The sequence below is a fragment of the Pan paniscus genome, chromosome 9 (assembly GCF_029289425.2).
Source record: "Pan paniscus chromosome 9, NHGRI_mPanPan1-v2.0_pri, whole genome shotgun sequence".
Lineage (NCBI taxonomy): Eukaryota > Metazoa > Chordata > Mammalia > Primates > Hominidae > Pan > Pan paniscus.
Window position 1 is genome coordinate 11,828,030 of NC_073258.2, and position 20,673 is coordinate 11,848,702.

The 20,673-nt window shown below is 42.3% G+C and overlaps 1 protein-coding gene across 1 annotated transcript in view; it reads left to right on the forward strand.

Moving 5' to 3' along the window:
• The window catches only part of IPO7 (importin 7), a 62,607-nt gene that overhangs the window by 642 nt on the left and 41,292 nt on the right, over positions 1-20,673 (forward strand). Inside the window, exon 2 of the mRNA XM_003818140.7 lies at positions 18,094-18,175. Within this exon, the coding sequence (XP_003818188.1) occupies positions 18,094-18,175 (82 nt within the window). The remainder of the gene's footprint in view (positions 1-18,093; positions 18,176-20,673) is intronic.

Consider the following 20,673-nt stretch of genomic DNA (forward strand, 5'->3'; position numbering starts at 1 on the left):
ATGTTTCTGAGACCAGTCTCGCCGTCGCAGGGTTTGGAAGGGCTCCTGGGAATGCCGGCTGGTCCTTTGGGGGCTGCGCCTGTCATCCTTGTCACTTTGCTGGGCTGATCAGTGGCCTGCCTCGGGCACAACTTCCTCCTCTCTGGCTGAGTTGCTAGGGAAGGCTTTCAAAGGCAAGCCCGCGCCTCCTTGGCAGGACAGGGGTAGTGCGGGACACTCACAGAGTCTGATCCCTGCTCTTCCGCTGTCATAATGCTTCAGTCGGGGAGCTGGCTTATGTAGTGGGAAGGATCAGGTGAAGTGCACCCTTCTAGGTATAGCTGCACCATTGATTCCTTGAGTCACCTTGGGCCAGTCGCTTAGCCTCTTGATCCTGAGTTTTTCCCATTCATAAAATTACGCCACAGAGTTGCTGTGACAGACAGGTGAGATAATGTTAAGTCTGAGTGCCTTGGAACGTGCTGAGCTCCTTATCAGTTCAGATATTGCATTCTCTGAAGGTTTTTTTTTCCCCCCCATATTTTGTGGGGACCGCTCCTTGGAAAACAGCTTAATTCCATGAATATTTATTGTACTATCTCCAGTGTCATTCTTTGTTTCTAAACTTTTGCATTTTTACGTATTAATGATCAGTATTTTAAATCCTTCTTAAAAGGGCTGCTGTAACTTTTCTGCCAGTTAGTAACCGTCCTTTAGCATGCTGCTGAGTCTGCCAGCTTTACTGAACTTTAGTGTACATTTTTTAACTGAAAAATCACACTTTAAAATAGAAATTCAACTATTTTATGCGTCTTTTAGCTGGTAAGTAAATAATTTAAAAACATTGTTTATATTGACTTACCAGAAACAGCAGAAATATTACTAATTGGACTTTTTCAGTGTAAAGGGCTGCACTAGAGATCCTTGCCCTCATGGAACTTACAGTTCAAGAAGACTACCTACAGAGTTTACACAAATTAAATGTAAAATTATTTCAGAATGTTAAATCTATTTTATATGTAAATGAGATCATTATTATACCACACAAAGTGATGATTACATGTTCAAAGTTTTACACTCAGAGTCACCTTGGGAGGAGCTTAGATTTTTTTGGATATAAAATAGTGAGTTGAACCGTATTACCATTTTGAACCATTACCAAACTATGGAAGGAGCAATGGATCACTTTTTGTTTTGATTTGCTTTGTGATAGACATGGGTTAAGTTGAAAATTATTTTGCTTATTAAATAGTAATGCAGTTACAAGCCTAGAAAAGCTAAAAGTTTAGTCATGGTCATTTCTACCATGACTTTGCTCTAATCGCGTATTATTTTCACTAATTATACTTGCATGTAATTATTAATTTTAAAAGTGAGTACTTGAAGAGTTGGTTTGCTTCTACAAAAATGGGGGAAATAATACTTCCTGAAAATCTGAAATTCATTTATTCCTCAAATAGACATTACATGTCTAGTATATGCACTAACGTCTTGTAATAGAAACCTGGGGTATTTCACAAGCTAGTTTTTGGAAGATAAACAAATGATCAAAATAGTATTCAAAGCCTTTTTTACTTAACCGTTAAACTACTGTTTTGGAATACTGTCAAACAGTGAACACCGCTAATCTGTCAAAGAAAATTTGTTACATGGCCTTTATTTTTGTAATCCTTAGCTATTTACATTTCATACATTTCTTTCAATTATAACACCTAGATTTTTAAATATTCTTCCTAAGGTAAATTTTCTATTAGTATATTTACTTTCATTCCATTTTAATACACGACTTCTCCCTCTCCCTTCTTCCATTTAAATATTTTTTGCTTTGACTTTCTTGTGGCAGAACATTGATTTGGGAGACAGGTCTCAGATAAGTCTTGAATATAGTTAAGAATGAGGAAGTAACATTTCTGAAAGGCTCTTGCTTTGGAGAAGATAGAACGAATTATTCTATGATGTCTCTCATTCCAGTGAAGCTGTGTTTTGGTTCATTTAGAACCAAAGAATAAGATCATTGACATTTGAATGAATCTCTTCACAAAGTGAAATAATCACTGATTCAATGTAAAATTTGTAAATGTTATTAAAGTGTTTATAGTATAGACAGTTTCAAAACAAAATAGCCTTCTGCCTCAGAGTCTTTGCACTTAACTCCTTGGAACTCCTTTCACATAGTTATCCCCCTCACTTGTTCTCTCATTTCCTTCCATCCCTGTTCAAATGTCTCCTTAACACTGAGGGGTTCCTTGACCATCATACTCCCTATTTCCTTTCACTTGTTTTTCTCTATAGCACTGATGTGTCATACATATTTGGCTTACTTTTAAAATTAATTTTATTTGGCCAGGCACGGTGGCTCACGCCTGTAATCCCAGCATTTTGTGAGGCTGAGGCGGACTGATCACTTGAGGTTGGGAGTTTGAGACCAGCCTGACCAACATGGAGAAACCCCATCTCTACTAAGAATACAAAATTAGCTGGGTGCGGTGGCGCATGCTTGTAATCCCAGCTACTCAGGAGGCTGAGGCAGGAGAATCGCTTGAACCTGGGAGGCGGAGGTTGCGGTGAGCTGAGATCGTGCCACTGCACTCCAGCCTGGGCAACAGAGTGAGACTCCATCTCAAAAAAATTAATTAATTAATTTAATTTAATTTAAAAATTTGGCTGGGCATGGTGGCTCATGCCTGGAATTCCAGCACTTTGGGAGTCCGAGGCGGGCGGATCACCTGAGGTTGGGAGTTCGAGACCAGCCTGACCAACATGGAGAAACCCCGTCTCTACTAAAAATACAAAATTAGCTGGGCGTGGTGGCGCATGCCTGTAATCCCAGCTACTAGGGAGGCTGAGGCAGGAGAATCGCTTGAACCTGGGAGGTGGAGGTTGCGGTGAGCTGAGATCGTACCATTGCACTCCAGCCTGAGCAACAAGAGCGAAACTCCATCTCAAAAAATAAAAATAAAAATAAATAAATAAATAAATAAATAAATAAATTTTTTTTTTGAGACGGAGTCTTGCTCTTGTTGCCCAGGCTGGAGTGCAGTGGCACAATATGAGCCCACCGCAACTTCTGCCTCCTGGGTTCAAGCAATTCTCCTGCCTCAGCCTCCCAAGTAGCTGGGATTACAGGCGCTTGCCACTACACCTGGCTAATTCTGTATTTTTAGCAGAGACGGGGTTTTACCATGTTGGCCAGGCTGGTCTCCAACTCCTGACCTTGTGATCCGCCCGCCTCGGCCTCCCAAAGTGCTGGGACTACAGGAATGAGCCACCCTGCCCAGCCTATTTATTTATATTTATTTTTTGAGACAGGGTCTTGCTCCGTCACCCAGGCTGGAGTGCAGTGGCACCATCATGGCTCACTGCAGCCTCTCCCTCTCGGGCTCAAGCAACACTCCCACTTCAGCCTCCCAGGTAGCTGAGACTACGGGGATGTGCCACTATGCCCAACTAATTTTTGTATTTTTTGTAGAGACAAGGTTTCACCGTGTTGCCCAGGCTTATTTTTAATTTTTTCAGAGCTAAGGCCTTGCTATGTTACCCAGGCTGGAGTGCAGTGGGCTCCACTGCACTACATAGTACACTACAGCCTAGAACTCTTGGCCTCAAGCAGCCTCCTCCCGTCTGAGCCTCCCAAGTGGCTGGGACTGCAGACACGTGCTACCACGCCTGGCCTAATTTTACTTAACTTTTCTTCTCCCCACTATAATTTTAAGTTTCTTGAGGTCATGAATTGTTATTTTTTGTTATTGTTATTCCTTGATTTGCCAGTAATAGGCTTTATGACTGACTTCCTGTTATAATATTAATAAATAACAATATAGGCTTTAGCTCTTTTATTTATTTTTTTAAATTTATTATTATTATTATTATTATTATTTTTGTGGCAGGTTCTCACTCTGTTGCCCAGGCTAGAGTGTGGTGGCATGATCTTGGCTCACTGCAGCCTCCAATCCCAGGTTCAAGCGATTCTCAGTCCTCAGCCTCTTGAGTAACTGAGACTACAGGTGCATGCCACCACATCTGGCTAATTTTTGTATTTTTAGTAGAGACGGGGTTTCACCACATTGCCCAGGCTGGTCTTGAACTCCTGACCTTAAGTGATCCACTCACCTTGGCCTCCCAAAGTGCTGAGATTACAGGCATGAGCCACCACACCAGCCGGCATTTTTAAATATAATGCCAGGAAGATTTTTATGAAATACTCATTCCGAAGGATAATTCCCAGTCTGGTTCATGTAACAGCAAATGTCTGTGTGCTAGGCAGTGAGCTAAGTAGTTAGATGCAGAGAAATTTATGATCACTGCCTTTCTAGAGCTCCATAATCACCATGTCACTGGCCCTTACAATACATGTGGTCAGTACTATAATAAAGCTACATGTAAGTTTTGGATGAGGAAACTATTAGATCTGATTTTGGCTAAGGTGGATATGATCTCAGCATCAATAGTCTTTCCCCTGTTATATTTGCAGTCAAGAAAAATGCTGTAAGTGGAATTAGAGGGTTTACCCAGGAGACATTTAAACTCTTAGTTCCTAAGCTCAATATGGTATATAATGGTTATATGTATATACCTTTTTTTTTTTTTTTTTGAGTGGAGTTTCGCTCTTTTTGCCCAGGCTAGAGTGCATTGGTGCCATCCGGCTCACTGCAACCTCCATCTCCTGGGTTCAGGCAATTCTGCCTCAGCCTCCCGAGTAGCTGGGATTAAAGGAATGCACCACCACACACGGCTAATTTTTGTGTTTTTAGTAGAGACGGGGTTTCACCATGTTGGCCAGCCTGGTCTTGAACTCCTCACTGCAGGTGATTTGCCCACCTCAGCCTCCCAAAGTCTTGGGATTATAGGCGTGAGCCACTGCGCCTGGCCTAATTTTATATTTTTAGTAGAGACGGGGTTTCGCCATGTTGGCCAGGCCAGTCTCGAACTCCTGACCTCAGGTGATCCGTCCGTCTTGGCCTCCCAAAGTGCTGGGATTACAGGCCTGAGCCACTGTGCCCGGCCTAATGGTTTTATATATATAGGCAGCAGTGCTACTTTCTCACTTGCTTTATATGAAAAAGTGATCTTGCTTTTGATAAGTTTCTTGATATTTTGTGTGTGTGTGTGGTTTTTTTTTTTTTTTTTTAACTCACACTACCCTGGATCACTTTTGGGATTGTCACAAAAGGTTAACTATTACTGCTGTATATGATATACCTTACTTATAAATGGTTCATTTGATTTCATTTTATTAAAAGTATTTAATGAAAATCTTAGGTCTGGAAAAGTGTAAAATAATGGCATATTTGTAAGATAATTTGGAATGTTTAGAATTAAGCAAAATATTTTAGGAAGACGAGAGTAGCCTGTAGTTTAGATAACATTCCTTCACCAGGAATATTTTGAAGTACTGTTCTGAATTTGGGAGAAGGAAAGTCCCTGGATACTTTGGCTGTTAGATAGCAAGTTATTCAATGATATAGCTTGTTAAAGATCTGAAAGAGGTTGGGCGCAGTGGCTCACGCCTGTAATCCCAGCACTTTGGGAGGTAAAAGCAGGAAGAGGATCGCTCATCCAGGAGTTTGAGACCAGCCTGGGCAACAAAGGGAGACCCAGTCACTACAAAAAAAATTTTTTTTTTAACCAGAGCCTCGCTCTGTCACCGAGGCTGGAATGCAGTGACGCAATCTTGGTTCACTGCAACCTCTGCCTTCTGGGTTCAAGCGATTCTCTTGCCTCAGCCTCCCGAGTAGCTGGGACTGCAGGCGCCCGCCACCACTCCTGGCTAATTTTTGTATTTTTGGTAGAGATGGGGTTTCACCTTGTTGGCCAGGCTGGTCTTGAACTCCTGACCTCAGGTGATCCACCCGCCTCTGCCTCCCAAAGTGTTGGGATTACAGGCATGAATCAAAGCGCCCAGCTGCTAAATGATTTCTAATAAAAAAGTTTTTTTTTAAAGTTCCTAGTTGGAGGCCAGATGCGGTGGCTCACGCCTGTAATCCAGCACTTTGGGAGGCCGAGGTGGGCGGATCACAAGGTCGGGAGTTCGAGACAAGCCTGATCAACATAGTGAAACCCTGTCTCTACTAAAAATACGAAAAGTTAGCCGGGTGTGTTGGTGGGTGCCTGTAATCCCAGCTACTTGGGAGACTGAGCCAGGAGAATCACTTGAACCCGGGAGGCGGAGGTGCAGTGAGCCAAGATCACGTCATTGCATTCCAGCCCGGGCAACAGTGCGAGACTCTGCCTCAAAAAAAGAAAAATAAAATAAAAGTTCTGGCCGGGCGTGGTGGCTCACGCCTGTAATCCCAGCACTTTGGGAGGCTGAGGTGGGTGGATCATGAGGTCAGGAGATGGAGACCATCCTGGCTAACATGGTGAAACCCCATTTCTACTAAAAATACAGAAAATTAGCCGGGCATGGTGCTGGGTGCCTGTAGTTCCAGCTACTCAGGAGGCTGAGGCAGAATGGCATGAACCTGGGAGGCAGAGCTTGCAGTGAGCAGAGATCACACCACTGCACTCCAGCGTGGGCGACAGCAAAACTCCATCTTAAAAAATAAAATAACATAAAACTTCCTAGTTGGAAAGCATAAAAATAATATTTTAAAATTATTTTTATTGTTATTATTTTTTGAGACAGGGTTTCACACTGTTACCCAGGCTGGAGTGCAGTAGTGTGAACATGGCTCATGGCAGCCTTGACTCTCCTGGGATTAAGCTATCCTCCTGCCTCAGCCTCCCAACTAGCTGGGACTACAGGCGTGCACCACCACATCTGGCTAAGTTTTTGATTTTTTGTAGAGACGAGGTCTGTCTTTGTTGCCCAGCCTTGACTCCCAAGTGCTAGAATTACAGGTGTGAGCCACTGCACTTGGCTTATTACTGTTTTTTAACAAAGGCAGAGGGACGCAGTGAAGAGCCTTAGCCTTGTCCTGAGTCTACGACTATAATGACTTAACCTCACTATGCCTTATATTTCATGTAGCCAAGGTAGATGTCATATTTGCCTTTGTCAAATTCTTTTTTTTTTTTTTTTGAGACGGAGTTTCGCTCTTGTTGCCCAGACTGGAGTGCAATGGCGCAATCTCGGCTCACCGCAACCTCCGCCTCCCGGATTCAGGCGATTCTCCTGCCTCAGCCTCTTGAGTAGCTGGGATTACAGGTATGCATCACCACGTCCGGCTAATTTTGTATTTTTAGTAGAGACGGGGTTTCTCCATGTTGGTAGGCTGGTCTCGAACTCCCGAGATCCGCCCACCTTGGTCTCCCTAAGTGCTGGGATTACAGGTGTGAGCCACTGTGCCCGGCTTGTCAAATGCTTTAGTAACAAGAAAGGTTAGAAGTTCCTTGGCTCTTGAAATTACCTGGTTGTATTTTATGTAAAAATCTGATAGCACAGGATTCTTCTACCTCCTGTGTTCCTTAAAAATGGTCTGAAGTATAGTAGCTAATTGAAAGTCTCTTTGGTTATATTTCAATGGAGAGAAATAATACAAAGTTACAGTTTTGGCCGGGTGCGGTGGCTCAGGCCTGTTATCCCAGCACTTTGGGAGGCCAAGGTGGGTGGATCACCTGAGGTCAGGCGTTTAAGACCAGCCTGGTCAACATGGCAAAACCCTGTCTCTACTAAAAATACAAAAATTAGCCGGGCATGGTGTTGCGTGCCTGTAATCCCAGCTACTCAGGAGGCTGAGGTATGAGAACCGCTTGAATCTGGGAGGCAGTGGCTGAAGTGAGCCAAGATTGCTCCACTGCACTCTAGCCTGGGCGACAGCAAGACTCTGTCTCAGAAAAAAAAAAAGTTACGGGTTTGAAGAGTATGTTTTAAAAGATACTGACATTAGTGATTACATTGGAAAATGTGGGTCCAGAGGGAAAACTGATTTTGAAGACATGAGTTACATACAGAGTGTCTAGTTTGAGGAGCTGGTAAACATCAAGTAGAAAAAGTCTAGCAGGCAATTGGAATGTGGAGCTGAAGTTTAGGAGAGAAAGCAGCAATGGAAAAGTGATATTCTTCTGCAGGCAGGTGATTACAGTAGTATGATCCAAAGGTATGGGATGGACTAGAGGGCTAAACTTTCAACCATGCCTATTTTGAGTAGTTTGATAAACATCTGAAAAAGCAGACTGGAGATTTTGTGCATAAAAGTAAGAGAGAAGCCAAGAAAGATAATTTTAAGAAGGTTGCTTGTGGTTAGTGGTTAGTTTCCTTTTTCTTTTTCTTTTTTTCTTGAGACGGAGTCTCACTGTTGCCCAGGCTGGAGTGCAGTGGCACCGTGTCAGCTCACTGCAACCTCCATCTCCTGGGTTCAAGCAGTTCTCCTGCCTCAGCCTCCCTAGTAGCTGGGATAACAAGGCAACCACCACCACGTCCAGCTAATTTTTTTATATTTTTAGTAGAGAAGGAGTTTCATCACGTTGGCCAGGCTGGTCTCGAAGTCCTGACCTCAGGTGATCCACCCTCCTCGGCCTCCCAAAGTGTTGGGATTACAGGCGTGAGCCACCACACCAGGCCTAATTTCCTTTTTCTTACATAGATTTAATAAATTCTGTACCAAAGAGCATGAATTACTTTTGAAAATGAGTAAAAAAAATTTAGAAAAAAGAAAGGGGTGTTGATACTCCTAAATGAGAGAGGTTAAACAAACTGAAGACTTTCTGGGAAAATGCATTAAAGTATCGGTAACCTTGGAAAAGTAATTTCTAATTTTTTTCTTTTAATTTTTTAATTTTTTTGAAACAGTCTCTCTCTGTCTCCCAGCTGTAGTGCAGTGGCGCTATCTCGGCTCACTGCAACTTCTGCCTCCCAGGTTCAAGTGATTCTCCTGCCTCAGCCTCCCAAGTAGCTGGGACTACAAGCGTGCGCCACCACACCCAGCTAATTTTTGTATTTTTAGAGATGGGTTCCACCATGTTGGCCAGGATGGTCTCCATCTCTTGACTTCGTGATCCGCCCTCCTCGGCCTCCCAAAGTGCTGGGATTGCAGGCGTGAACGATCGCCCCCAGCCTTTTAATTTTTAAAATTATTATTAATTTTCCACGCAGTCAGAGGGGAAAGCAATTTCTGATTACAGTGTTAGTGAGTGGAATGCTAGTAAGGGGGCAGGGATAAGATTGTAAGTTAAAAGGGTGGCCATATTGGGAAATTCGTTGATGTGAGAGTGTGCGTTTTTCTTTTTCTATTTTTTAAAGTTGAGCTTATTTTGGGTGGCAGAGAAAGCAGCAGGGAAGCTGGCTGTGTAGTAGAATAGGGGCCTAGGTTTTTGAGGCCTGTTGCTACTACCTGTTGTACTAATAGTTTTTCATTCATGTTTTATAGTCATCAATCCTTGAATTACATTCTTCATTACATTCTTCACAGTGCTTCAAGACCTCATTTTCCTATAGCATAAATCTGATCATGTACAACCCTTCACAAAAAATTCATACTCATTAAATTTTTTGGCCACAACCTACCAATTCATTTTTATCTTTCACTGTTCAAAGTCTTCTCTGATTTCTGAGTTTACGTCCCTTAGGTTCTAACTTGAAATTTTACTTATTAGCCCAATTGGAATTAAACTCCCAACATAACTTCATACTGATCTTTTTTTCTCTATAGTGTCTGGTGCATTGTCAGTACTAGTAAGTAGAATGGAGTTGGGTTTGTTGAAGAATTTTGATGAGATGAATTAAGTGTGACTATTGAAATTATCTGGGTTGATGACAGATAATGAGAAGGTTCAAAGATGTCTAGGAAGGTGATTTTGTGTTATGGTTAAGAGCTTTTAAAACTTAGAGTATTAGGAGTTTTAGCCCTAATTAATGATGTATAATGACTCATTTGGTGCTTCAGTTCTATGCTAGAATCCAGGAGTTTGAGAAGGGGACTACTGGGCATATAATTAGGGGCAGCATCCAGAAGTTATATTTATATTTTGACTCATATAAAAAATCTATTGTAGCATCTTCTGAGGCCTGTATTGATGTTTGCCAAATTGTTGACAATAATACCATAATTGCCCAAATTTTAAAGGGTTTTTGTGATAAAGATTGAAACTAGTGATATTTTTAATTAAGCTTATTTTATTTTTATTTTTATTTTTATTTTTTGAGATGGAGTTTCACTCTTTTCGCCCAGGCTAGAGTGCAGTGGTACGATCTCGGCTCACTGCAACCTCCACCTCCCAGGTTCAAGCCATTCTCCAGCCTCAGCCTCCTGAGTAGCTGGGATTACAGGCGCCCCCCACCATGCCCGGCTAATTGTATGTTTACCAGAGATAGGGTTTCACCATGTTGGCCAGGCTGGTCTCGAACTCCTGACTTTGTAATCTGCCTGCCTTGGCCTCCCAAAGTGCAGGGATTACAGGTGTGAGCCACCGCCCCCGGCCCTCATTTGTTACCTTCTTTGGGAGAATACAAGTCTTCATGTCTTAAGGATTTCAGGTGGGTAGAAATGTGTATGGGGCAGCTAGATGGATGTCCCTGGTTGAGATTGCCTGTGCTATATCCCCGCTAACAGAAATATACTTTCTTATTTTTACTTTAGCTTAGTTGTCTGAAAGTTATAAAGTTAGCTTTTTTTTTGAGACGGAGGCTCACTCCGTTCCCCAGGCTGAAGTGCAATGGCGCAATCTCGGCTCACTGCAACCTCTGCCTCCCAAGTTCTAGTGATTCTCCTGCCTCAGCCTCCCAAGTAGCTGGGATTACAGGCAGCCGCCACCACGTCTGGCTAATTTTTGTATTTTTTAAAAAATAAAGATGGGGTTTTACCATGTTGGTCAGGCTGGTCTCGAACTCCTGACCTCAGGTGATCCACCCGTCTCAGCCTCCCAAAGTGCTGGGATTACAGGCGTGAGCCACCATGCCTTGCTGAAAGTTATGCTTTTTTTCATCCATTGCACTTTTAAAATTTATACTTATATGTTTTTGAAGGTAATAAGGTTAATAAAGGGATGAGTGTTGGGCCGGGCATGGTGGCTCACCCCTATAATCCCAGCACTTTGGGAGGCCCAGGTGGGTGGACCACTTCAGGTCAGGAGTTGGAGACCAGCCTGGCCAACATGGTGAAAACCCCTCTCTACTAAAAATACAAAAATTAGCTGGGCGTAGCAGCACATGCCCCTGTAATCCCAACTACTCAGGAAGCTGAGACAGGAGAGTCATTTCAACCTGGGAGGCGGAGGTTGCAGTGAGCCGAGATTGCGCCACTGCACTCCGGCCAGGGAGACAAAGCAAGACTCCATCTCAAAAACAAAGTCGTAAGTGCTTATTTTCATAGTTCAGTGTTGTCGATTTAACTATTCACACATTTAAAGTATGCAATACAGTGGCTTTTAGTATGTTCACAGTTGTACAGCCATCACCCAATCTTTAAAACATTTCCATCACCCCACAAAGAAAATTCATATCTTACCAGTCACTCCGCATTCTGCCCCGACCCCATTCCTAGCCCTAGGCAACAATCCTATTTTCTGTCTATGTAGATTTGTGTATTCCAGACATTTCATGTAATTGGAATCATACAATATGTAGTCTTTTGTGACTGGCTTCTTTCATACAGTATTGTTTTCAAAGTTCATACATTGTTGTAACATGTATCAGTATTTCATTTTTTTTAATTGCCGAATAGCATTCTATTGTATGTATCGATAAGACACATTTTACTTTCATTAGTTGATGGGCATACAGGTTGTTTCCACTTTTAGAGTATTATGAGTAACGCTGCTGTGAAAGTTGGGGTAAAAATAGTCTCAGTTTTGTTTTTTTAAGTTAAATCTGGGTAACCAGCACCCAGACCAAGAGACATGTAACATTTTCATTGGCCTAGAAAGTTTCCGTGGTACTCTTCCTATTCAGTACTGTTTCTCCTCCAAGTTACTATTTTTCTGACTTCTATTACTATAGGTTAGATTTGCCTGCCTTAACACACGTAATGTTGCTATACATCTGTCCAGCCAACAGAAACAGTGGTGGTTTTTGTTGTTGTTTAGGGTTGAGGTCTTGCTTTGCTGCCCAGGCTGGAGTGGAGTGGTGTGATCATAGCTCACTGCAGCCTCGAACTGCAAACGCATGCTTCCACTTCCAGCTATTATAATTTTTAGGCTGGGCGCAGTGGATCACGAGGTCAGGAGTTCAAGACCAGCCTGGCCAAGATGTTGAAACCCCGTCTTTACTAAAAATACAAAAAAATATATATATATATTAGTCGGGCACGGTGGCAGGTGCCTGTAAATTTTTAAAAATTTTCTGTAGAGGTAGTGTCTTGCTATGTTGCTCAGGCTGGTCTTGATCTCGTGACCTCAGGTGATCCTTCTGCATCAGCCTCCCAAAGGACTGGGATTACGGGTGTGAGCCACTGTGCTGGGCAGTTTTTGTTGTTCCAACATGGCTTCCAAACATAAACCAACAGTTTAATCTGGGGTTCTAATCATATAAAGTAGTCTGTTTCAAGTTAAGGAAAAACTTCAGTGTTGGGATCTCAAGAGAGATTGTATACGCAAAACCATATATGTGTGCTTTGTGGGTGATTTAAGGAACTAAAGGGTAACTTGGCTATACATCGATTTACACCTTACTGATGTTAGAGCGTACTCTAAGAAAGGTGAGATTCTACTGAATATGGATATACCAAAGGATATAAAATTTGTTATGTCTTGATATTTGCTAAGATATTTTCTGTGTTGTTTTATATACTCCTTGTAGCCATCCTGTGAAGTAGATTTTATTATTCTTATTTTGTAATTGAGACTTAGATTTACTGAATGAACTTGTTGAAGGCTTAGCATTCTAGGAAGTGGCATCACCTAGATTTACAACCAAGACTATCTGATTGCAGCAGTTCGTTCCAGGAATTCATGATTTGATGCAGGAGATAAGATATATACTGTAATGTAAATGGTCTGAAAAGTGCCCTAGTAGTGTGGATAGTAGTGTCCTTTAGGCTCATCCGTCTGTCCCTTAAATATAAAAACCTTTCTCACTCTACACTGCCCCTAGGCAATCACATCTTCCAAGGCATTTATTTCTTGGCTCTTCCAATTCATTCAGTGAATTTTTTTAATAGCTTAAATGCCACGTGTCATATGAAGAACTGGGGATATAAACAGTATAGTCCTTACTCAGTGGGGCTTAGAGTCTAATTAATAGGAGAAACAGGCATAAGACCCATCTACAAATATAGTAAACAAATATGTAATAAGCATTATGAAGAAAAATAATGGTTATGAGAGCAATAGGGAGCCCTACTTTAGCTTGAGTGATCAGGCAGAAAAGGCTTCTGTAAGGAAATAATGTTTAAGCCGAGACCCAAAGAATGCGAAGCTGTGAACCAGTTAACTGGTGGAGCATGCAAGAGAAGGATGTTGTAGGTAGAAAGACACAGCATGTACAAAGACTCTGAAATGAAGTCATGTGTTTCTTTTTGCTTTTATTATTTTATAATTGATACATGATAATTGTATAATACATATCTATGGGATACAGTGGTGTTTCAGTATATGTATACAACAACATAATGATCAAATCAGGGTAATTAGCATATTCATCTCAAATGTATATCATTTCTTTGGGCTAGGAACATTGAAAATCTGCTCTTCTAGCTATTTGAAAATATACAATAAATTGTTGTTAATTATGGTTACCCTACAGTGCTATAGAACACTAGAACTTACTAGTTCTATCTAGCTGTGATTTTGTATCTGTTAAATATGTTTCTTTCTTGTTGAAAGAACCTAAAGGCTGGTAGGTGGGGCAGTGAGTGGAGCGTGTTGAGAAAGTTTTTAAAAATGAGGCTGAAGAAAATGGCAGGGACAAGATGTCTTCATGTAGGACCTTGGAAGCTGCAGTAGAAAGCTTGTTAAAAGGTTTGCTTAAAGGGGATTGATTTATAATTTTAAAAGATCTTTGGCTGCTAAATGGAGAATGATTGGGGGCACAAATAGTTAAATTAAGAGGGATGATAGTCACTTGGACTAGGTTGGTGTTCATGGGAATGGAGAAAATGGATGCTTTTTTTTTTTTTGAGACAGTTTCACTCTTCTTGCCCAGGCTGGAGTACAATGGCACAATCTCGGCTCACCACAACCTCCATCTCCCGGGTTCAAGCGATTCTCCTGCCTCAGACTCCTGAGTAGCTGGGATTACAGGCATGCACCACCACCCCGGCTAATTTTGTATTTTTAGTAGAGACGGGGTTTCTCCATGTTGGTCAGGCTGGTCTTGAACTCCTGACCTCAGGTGATCCACCCGCCTCGGCCTCCCAAAGTGCTGGGATTACAGGCATGAGCCACCGCGCCCAGCAGCATTTTAAAGAAGGATTTTGGGTATAGAATTGACAGGACTTGATATATTAAATTGGGTTGATGAAGAGGAAGGTGGTGAGGATTACTGTGAGGATAGTGATGAGAGGTTGGGAGAAATGGTGCAGGGAAGTAGAGTAATAATTTTGAGGGGAAAATTATGCTTTGTAAAGATAGTGATTGGATGAGATCATCTGGGGAGAAGAAAGATGGCCTATGACCAAGTCCTGGTGAATTCTAGCATTTATAGATTAAACAGGATGAGAAATCAGTAAAGGAGCCTGAGAAGGAGAGAGACCAGAATAAATGGTATGCTGAGTGGCATAGGTGGAAGGGTGTTTAAGTAAAGTGATAGTGGTTGGCAGTGTTCACATCTAGGATAGTGGAAAGGGTCAATACCTCCCTTTCATCCACCTAACTCCTTCTGTTCAGGTCTTCTGTATTAGGGGATCCTCCTTTTGATTCTTCCATACTGCTACTTCTTCCATTACACGCTTTTCCCTTGGTAACTATGAGAGATTGGTTCCAGGACCCCCACGGATATCAAAATTCATGGATGCTGAAGTCCCTTAATATAAAATGGTGTAGTATTTGCTTATAACCTGTACACATCCCCCTGAACACTTTAAATCTTTCTAGATTGCTTTTAATACCTAATACAATGTAAATGCTACGTAAATGGTTGCTGTACTTGTATTAAGTACTGTTTGTATTATTTTTATTGTTGTATTGTTATTTAAAATTTTTTTCCCCCAAATATTTTTCATCTGTGGTTGGTTGAATTCATGGATTTGGAACCCACAGATATGGGGGCGCCGACTGTATTTTATTGCAATTATCTCCGATTGTACTTTATTGCAATTATCTATTTGGTTATCTTGTATTTCTTGACAACACTGTAAGTTGCCATGAGGTCATAGAGCCCGGTTGTCATATTCAACCCTGTAGCCTCAGCTGCTGGCATAATGTCTTATACCACAAACACCTAAATAAGTAATTTTTTTTTTTTTTCTGAGACGGAGTCTCGCTGTTGCCCAGGCTGGAGTGCAGTGGCGCAATCTCGGCTCACTGCAGGCTCCGCCCCCGGGGATCACGCCATTCTCCTGCCTCAGCCTCCGGAGTAGCTGGGGACTACAGGCGCCCGCCACCTCACCTGGCTAATTTTTTGTATTTTTAGTACAGACGGGGTTTCACTGTGTTAGCCAGGATGGTCTCGATCTCCTGACCTCGTAATCCGCCCGCCTCGGCCTCCTAAAGTGCTGGGATTACAGGCGTGAGCCACTGCACCCGGCCTACTAAATAAGTAATTTTTGGAGTGATTGAAAGAATAAAGTCTAGATTCTAATGTGAAATAATTTTTTACATTCAATGGAAAAGTATATTCAAAGGAAAATTCTGCACCCAGCTGGAAAATTCTCTATAAGAATGTGTTTGCAGAGTGGGGTAAAGTCTGTAAGAAGATACTAAAATAGCTGGGCGCAGGTGGCTCACGCCTGTAATCCCAGCACTTCAGGAAGCCGAGGCGGGTGGATCACCTGCAGTCAGAAGTTCGAGACCAGCCTGGCCAACATGGCGAAACCCGTCTCTACTAAAAATACAAAAATTAGCTGGGCGTGGTGGCATGTTCCTGTAATCCCAGCTACTCTGGAGGCTGAGGCAGGAGAATTGCTCGAACCTGGGAGGTGGAGGTTGCAGTGAGCCAAGATTGCACCATTGCACTCCAGCTTGGGCGATAAGAGTGAAATTCTGTCTCAAAAAAAAAAAAAGAAGATACTAAAATAAAAATCAGAATATTGTTCATGTGAACATGTGTAGAAAAATACTTGAGCTAAAAGATGACAGTATAAGTGGTGGTTATATTGGGACAAAGGAGAATGAAACAGAAAATATAGAATAAGGGATTTGACTTGAATGTTAATTTTAAAAAGATTGTTTTGCCCTCCATTTCAAGATAAAATGTTCAGTTCTTTAAATGAGAAGCAGGCTAGGTGTGGTGGCTCACGCCTGTGATCCCAGCACTTTAGGAGACTAAGGCAGGAGCTCCTGAGCCTAGCTCAGCAGTTTAGGACCAGCCTGGGCAACATAGCGAGACCTGATACCTAACAACAATGGCAACAAAGCAAACAAAAAATTAAAAAAAACAAAATCAGAAGCAAATATGACAAATTTAGGAATATGTAACCTTTTTGTACCATTAATGAAAGTGATCCAGGTCTATAATATAAAATGTGGAAAATTTAAAAATTTTAAAATGTGGGAAATTCTATTGCATATTCATATAAATGTATTAAATTATGATTATATAGTCTATTGTTTTATTGTATGTTCAAAGCTATTGATTTTTAACTTTTCTTTTGAAATGTAACATGTATACACAAAGGTGGTCATAAAGGTACAGTCAGTTTTCACAGACTGAGCACTCTTGTATAAAACAGCAGTCATATCAAGAAATAACATTATTACCACCTTGGACACTACCCCCAAACTATTCATTGCAATCCTCCTGCCTTGGCCTCCCAGAGCCACCATGCCTGGACTAAACTGTTCATTTTTATTGATTTCGTATGTGTCTGGCCATTTAATGAAATGTTTCTATGGAGAAATTACTTAAAAGAGGAAACAGGTGCCACAGAGGGTATTGTTTTTGAGCTGCTGTCACCAGTGTAGGTTAAGAATGCTAGTTGGAGGGCCTGGCATGGTGCCTCGCGCCTGTAATCCCAACACTTTGGGAGGCCAAGGCGGGCAGATCACAAGGTCAGGAGTTCAAGACCAGCCTGGCCAATATAGTGAAACCCCGTCTCTATTAAAAATACAAAAATTAGCCGGGCATGGTGGCGCGTGCCTGTAGTCCCAGCTACTCGGGAGGCTGAGGTAGAAGAATCGCTTGAACCCAGGAGGCAGAGGTTGCAGTGAGCCGAGATCATGCCATTGCACTCCAGCCCAGGCGACAGAGCAAGACTGTGTCTCAAAAAAAAAAAAAAAAAAAAAGAATGCTAGTTGGGGGTCAGACGCAATGGCTCACGCCTGTAACCCCAGTACTTTCAGACGTCGAGGCGGGTGGATCACGAGGTCAAGAGTTCGAGACCAGCCTGGCCAATATGGTGAAACCGCGACTCTAGTAAAAATATAAAAAATTAGGGCTGGGCACAGTGGCTCACACGTGTAATCCCTGCAGTTTGGGAGACAGACGCAGGCAGATCACGAGGTCAGGAGTTCGAGACCAGCCTGGCCAATACAGTGAAACCCCGTCTCTACCAAAAAAATACAAAAATTAGCTGAGCATGGTGGCGCTAGTCCCAGCTACTCAGGAGGCTGAGGAAGGAGAATCGCTTGAACCCAGGAGGTGGAGGTTGCAGTGAGCCGAGATCACGCCACTGCACTCTCACCTTGGGGGCGACAGTAAGACTGTCTCAAAAAAAAAAAAAAAATTAGTGGGGTGTGGTCATGTGCACCTGTAGTCTCAGCTACCCGGGAGGCTGAGGCAGGAGAATCGCTTGAACCTGGGGAGGCTGAGGTTGCAGTGAGCCAATATTGCGTCACTGCACCCCAGCCTGGGCGACAGAGTGAGACTCTGTCTTAAAAATTAAAGAAAAAAGAATGCTAGTTGGGATAAATGGGAAGTGCAGTGCTATACAGGCTAATGAAAACATCCAAAAAGTTTTAGAATTTAAGTCATCAAATTCCTTAAAGTTCAATATAAGGGAGTGATGAGAAATAAGGCTGGAACCAGTTATGAAGAGCCTTTTGTGCGAGCCAAGCAATGGAAATGTATTGGAGCCTCTTTGATCTGTAATTTTAAAGTATATTTATTTGCAGAAGTTTAAAATGGACTTTTTTTCTTTGTAGGCACACAAGTCTCTGAATTTTGTCTCCACACTGCTCCAGATTACTATGTCGGAACAGCTGGATTTACCTGTGAGACAGGCAGGCAAGTTTCCTAAATTATTTTGAGTGTATGTAATCTATTGTTTAAAAGGTTCGTAATCGAATAGCAGAAGTGTCTTGGGATGGCCCTTTGGCAATTTTTTCCCCCCAGGTAATTTGTTTACCTTCAGTGTTTACAGCTAACATCAGGTACCTTGATATCTGGTGGCAGAGTTTAAAGGAATAATTTGACATTTAGTTGAATTAAAATAGAAGCTTCAAATAGAAATTGATGGGGTTTATTAAAAGGTTCTATGTATTTTTAGAGTCCTTCCCTGATGGGTGATTATAAGACTCAAACATGTTTGTTTATATAGTCATCTCTTACCACCTTTTTGCTTTTATCGTTTTAACAGTTTAAAAAGTATTATACTATTTTTAGTTCCTGTTCAACATATTGAGCCACTTCCCTCAGTATCAAATAGTCTGAAAATGTGGCATACTACTTTTCTGAATATTATGTTAGTCTGTAAAAAATAATGTAGTTTACATTTTTATTTTTATTTTTTATTTTTTTGTAGACAGTCTCACTCTGTCCTGCATGCTGGAGTGCAGTGGTGCGAACTCGGCTCACTGCAACCTCTACCTCCCAGGTTCAAGCGATTCTTCTGCCTTAGCCTCCTGAGTAGCTGGGATTATAGGCGTGAGCCACCACTCCCAGCCTTTTCATTTCTTTTTAATTTATTTGCAGATGTAATAATTTTGTTATGGGAAATATAAAGTACCAATAATTTCATCATTCTAGAAAAACAGATTACATTTTTGTGTTATTTCTTGCTGTTCTTTCCCCCTGCACCTATTTTGTTAAAAATTTTGTTGGGGCTGGGTGCAGTGGCTCACGCCTGTAATCCCAGCACTTTGGGAGGCCAAGGGGGGCAGATCACGAGATCAGGAGATCGAGACCATCCTGGCTAACACGGTGAAACCCCGTCTCTACTAAAAATACAAAGAATTAGCCGGGCGTGGTGGCGGGCGCCTGTAGTCCCAGCTACTCGGGAGGCTGAGGCAGGAGAATGGCGTGAACCTGGGAGGCGGAGCTTTCAGTGAGCCGAGTTGGCGTCACTGCACACCAGCCTGAGCAACAGAGTGAGACACCGTCTCAAAAAAATAAATAAAAAATAAAAAAAATTGTTTTCTCACTTCACTTAATGTTGTATACTGAGCATTTCGTTGTTCTTTACATAGTTCCGGTCTTCAGATTTTTTTTTTTGAGACGGAGTCTCGCTCTGTCGCCCAGGCTGGAGTGCGGTGGCGTGATCTCCGCTCACTGCAAGCTCCGCCTCCCGGGTTCACGCCATTCTTCTGCCTCAGCCTCCCGAGTAGCTGGGACCACAGGCGCCCGCCACCACGCCCGGCTAATTTTTTGTATTTTTTTAGTAGAGACGGGGTTTCACCGTATTTGCCAAGATGGTCTCGATTTCCTGACCTCGTGATCTGCCCGCCTTGGCCTCCCAAAGTGCTGGGATTACAGGCGTGAGCCACCGCACCCGGCCTTCAGATTCGTATTTTAATGGCTAAATAATTAGCCATAATATGCCATATGCAGTAAACTGTTAAAATTTTTAGAAATAGAATTTAGTCTGAGGTCTGTTTTGTTAACAGTATATTTTCATTTTCAGTGACTAAAATGTTGCCTAGTACAGTGTAGGTACTCAGGAAATAAATGAATTTAAATTGTTTATCACTTTAAATTAATTAATTAAATAACCTGGACTCTGCTAGGCAGATAGGAATTTTTTTTTTTTTTTTTTTAGACAAACTGGCTGTATTGCCCAGGCTAGAATTCAGTAGCTCCATCTTTTTTTTTGTTTTTGTTTTTTTGAGACGGAGTCTTGCTCTGTCGCCCAGACTGGAGTGCAGTGGCGCGATTTCGGCTCACTGCAAGCTCCGCCTCCCAGGTTCACGCCATTCTCCTGCCTCAGCCTCCCGAGTAGCTGGGTCTATAGGCGCCCGCCACCACACCCGGCTAATTCTTTGTATTTTTATTAGAGACGGGGTTTCACCGTGTTAGCCAGGATGGTCTCCATCTCCTGACCTCGTGATCTGCCCTGCCTCTGCCTCCCAAAGTGCTGGGATTACAGGCGTGAGCCACCGCCCCCGGCCCTCAGTAGCCTCATCTTGACTCACTGTAAACTCTGCCTCCCAGGCTCAAGCCATCCTCCCACCTCAGCCTCCTGAGTAGCTGAGACTGTAGGCACGTACCATCATGCCCTGATAATTGTTGTATTTTTTGTAGAGATGGCATCCTGCCATATTGTCCAGGCTGGTCTCAAACTTGTGAGCTCAAGCGATCTGCCTTCCTGTGCCTTCCAAAGTGCTAGGATTATGGGCGTGAGCCACCATGCCTGGCCATGACTTTTTTAAAAGCAAACAATTTTATGTAAATGACTGAACTCCCTGGTCAGCAGTAAATCTTTTTGTAAATATTTCTAATTTAATAGAAAAGGGTAATTTTTATTGTCTCCTTTCCCTCCCTTCCCTTCCTTTCTTCCTTCCCTTCCT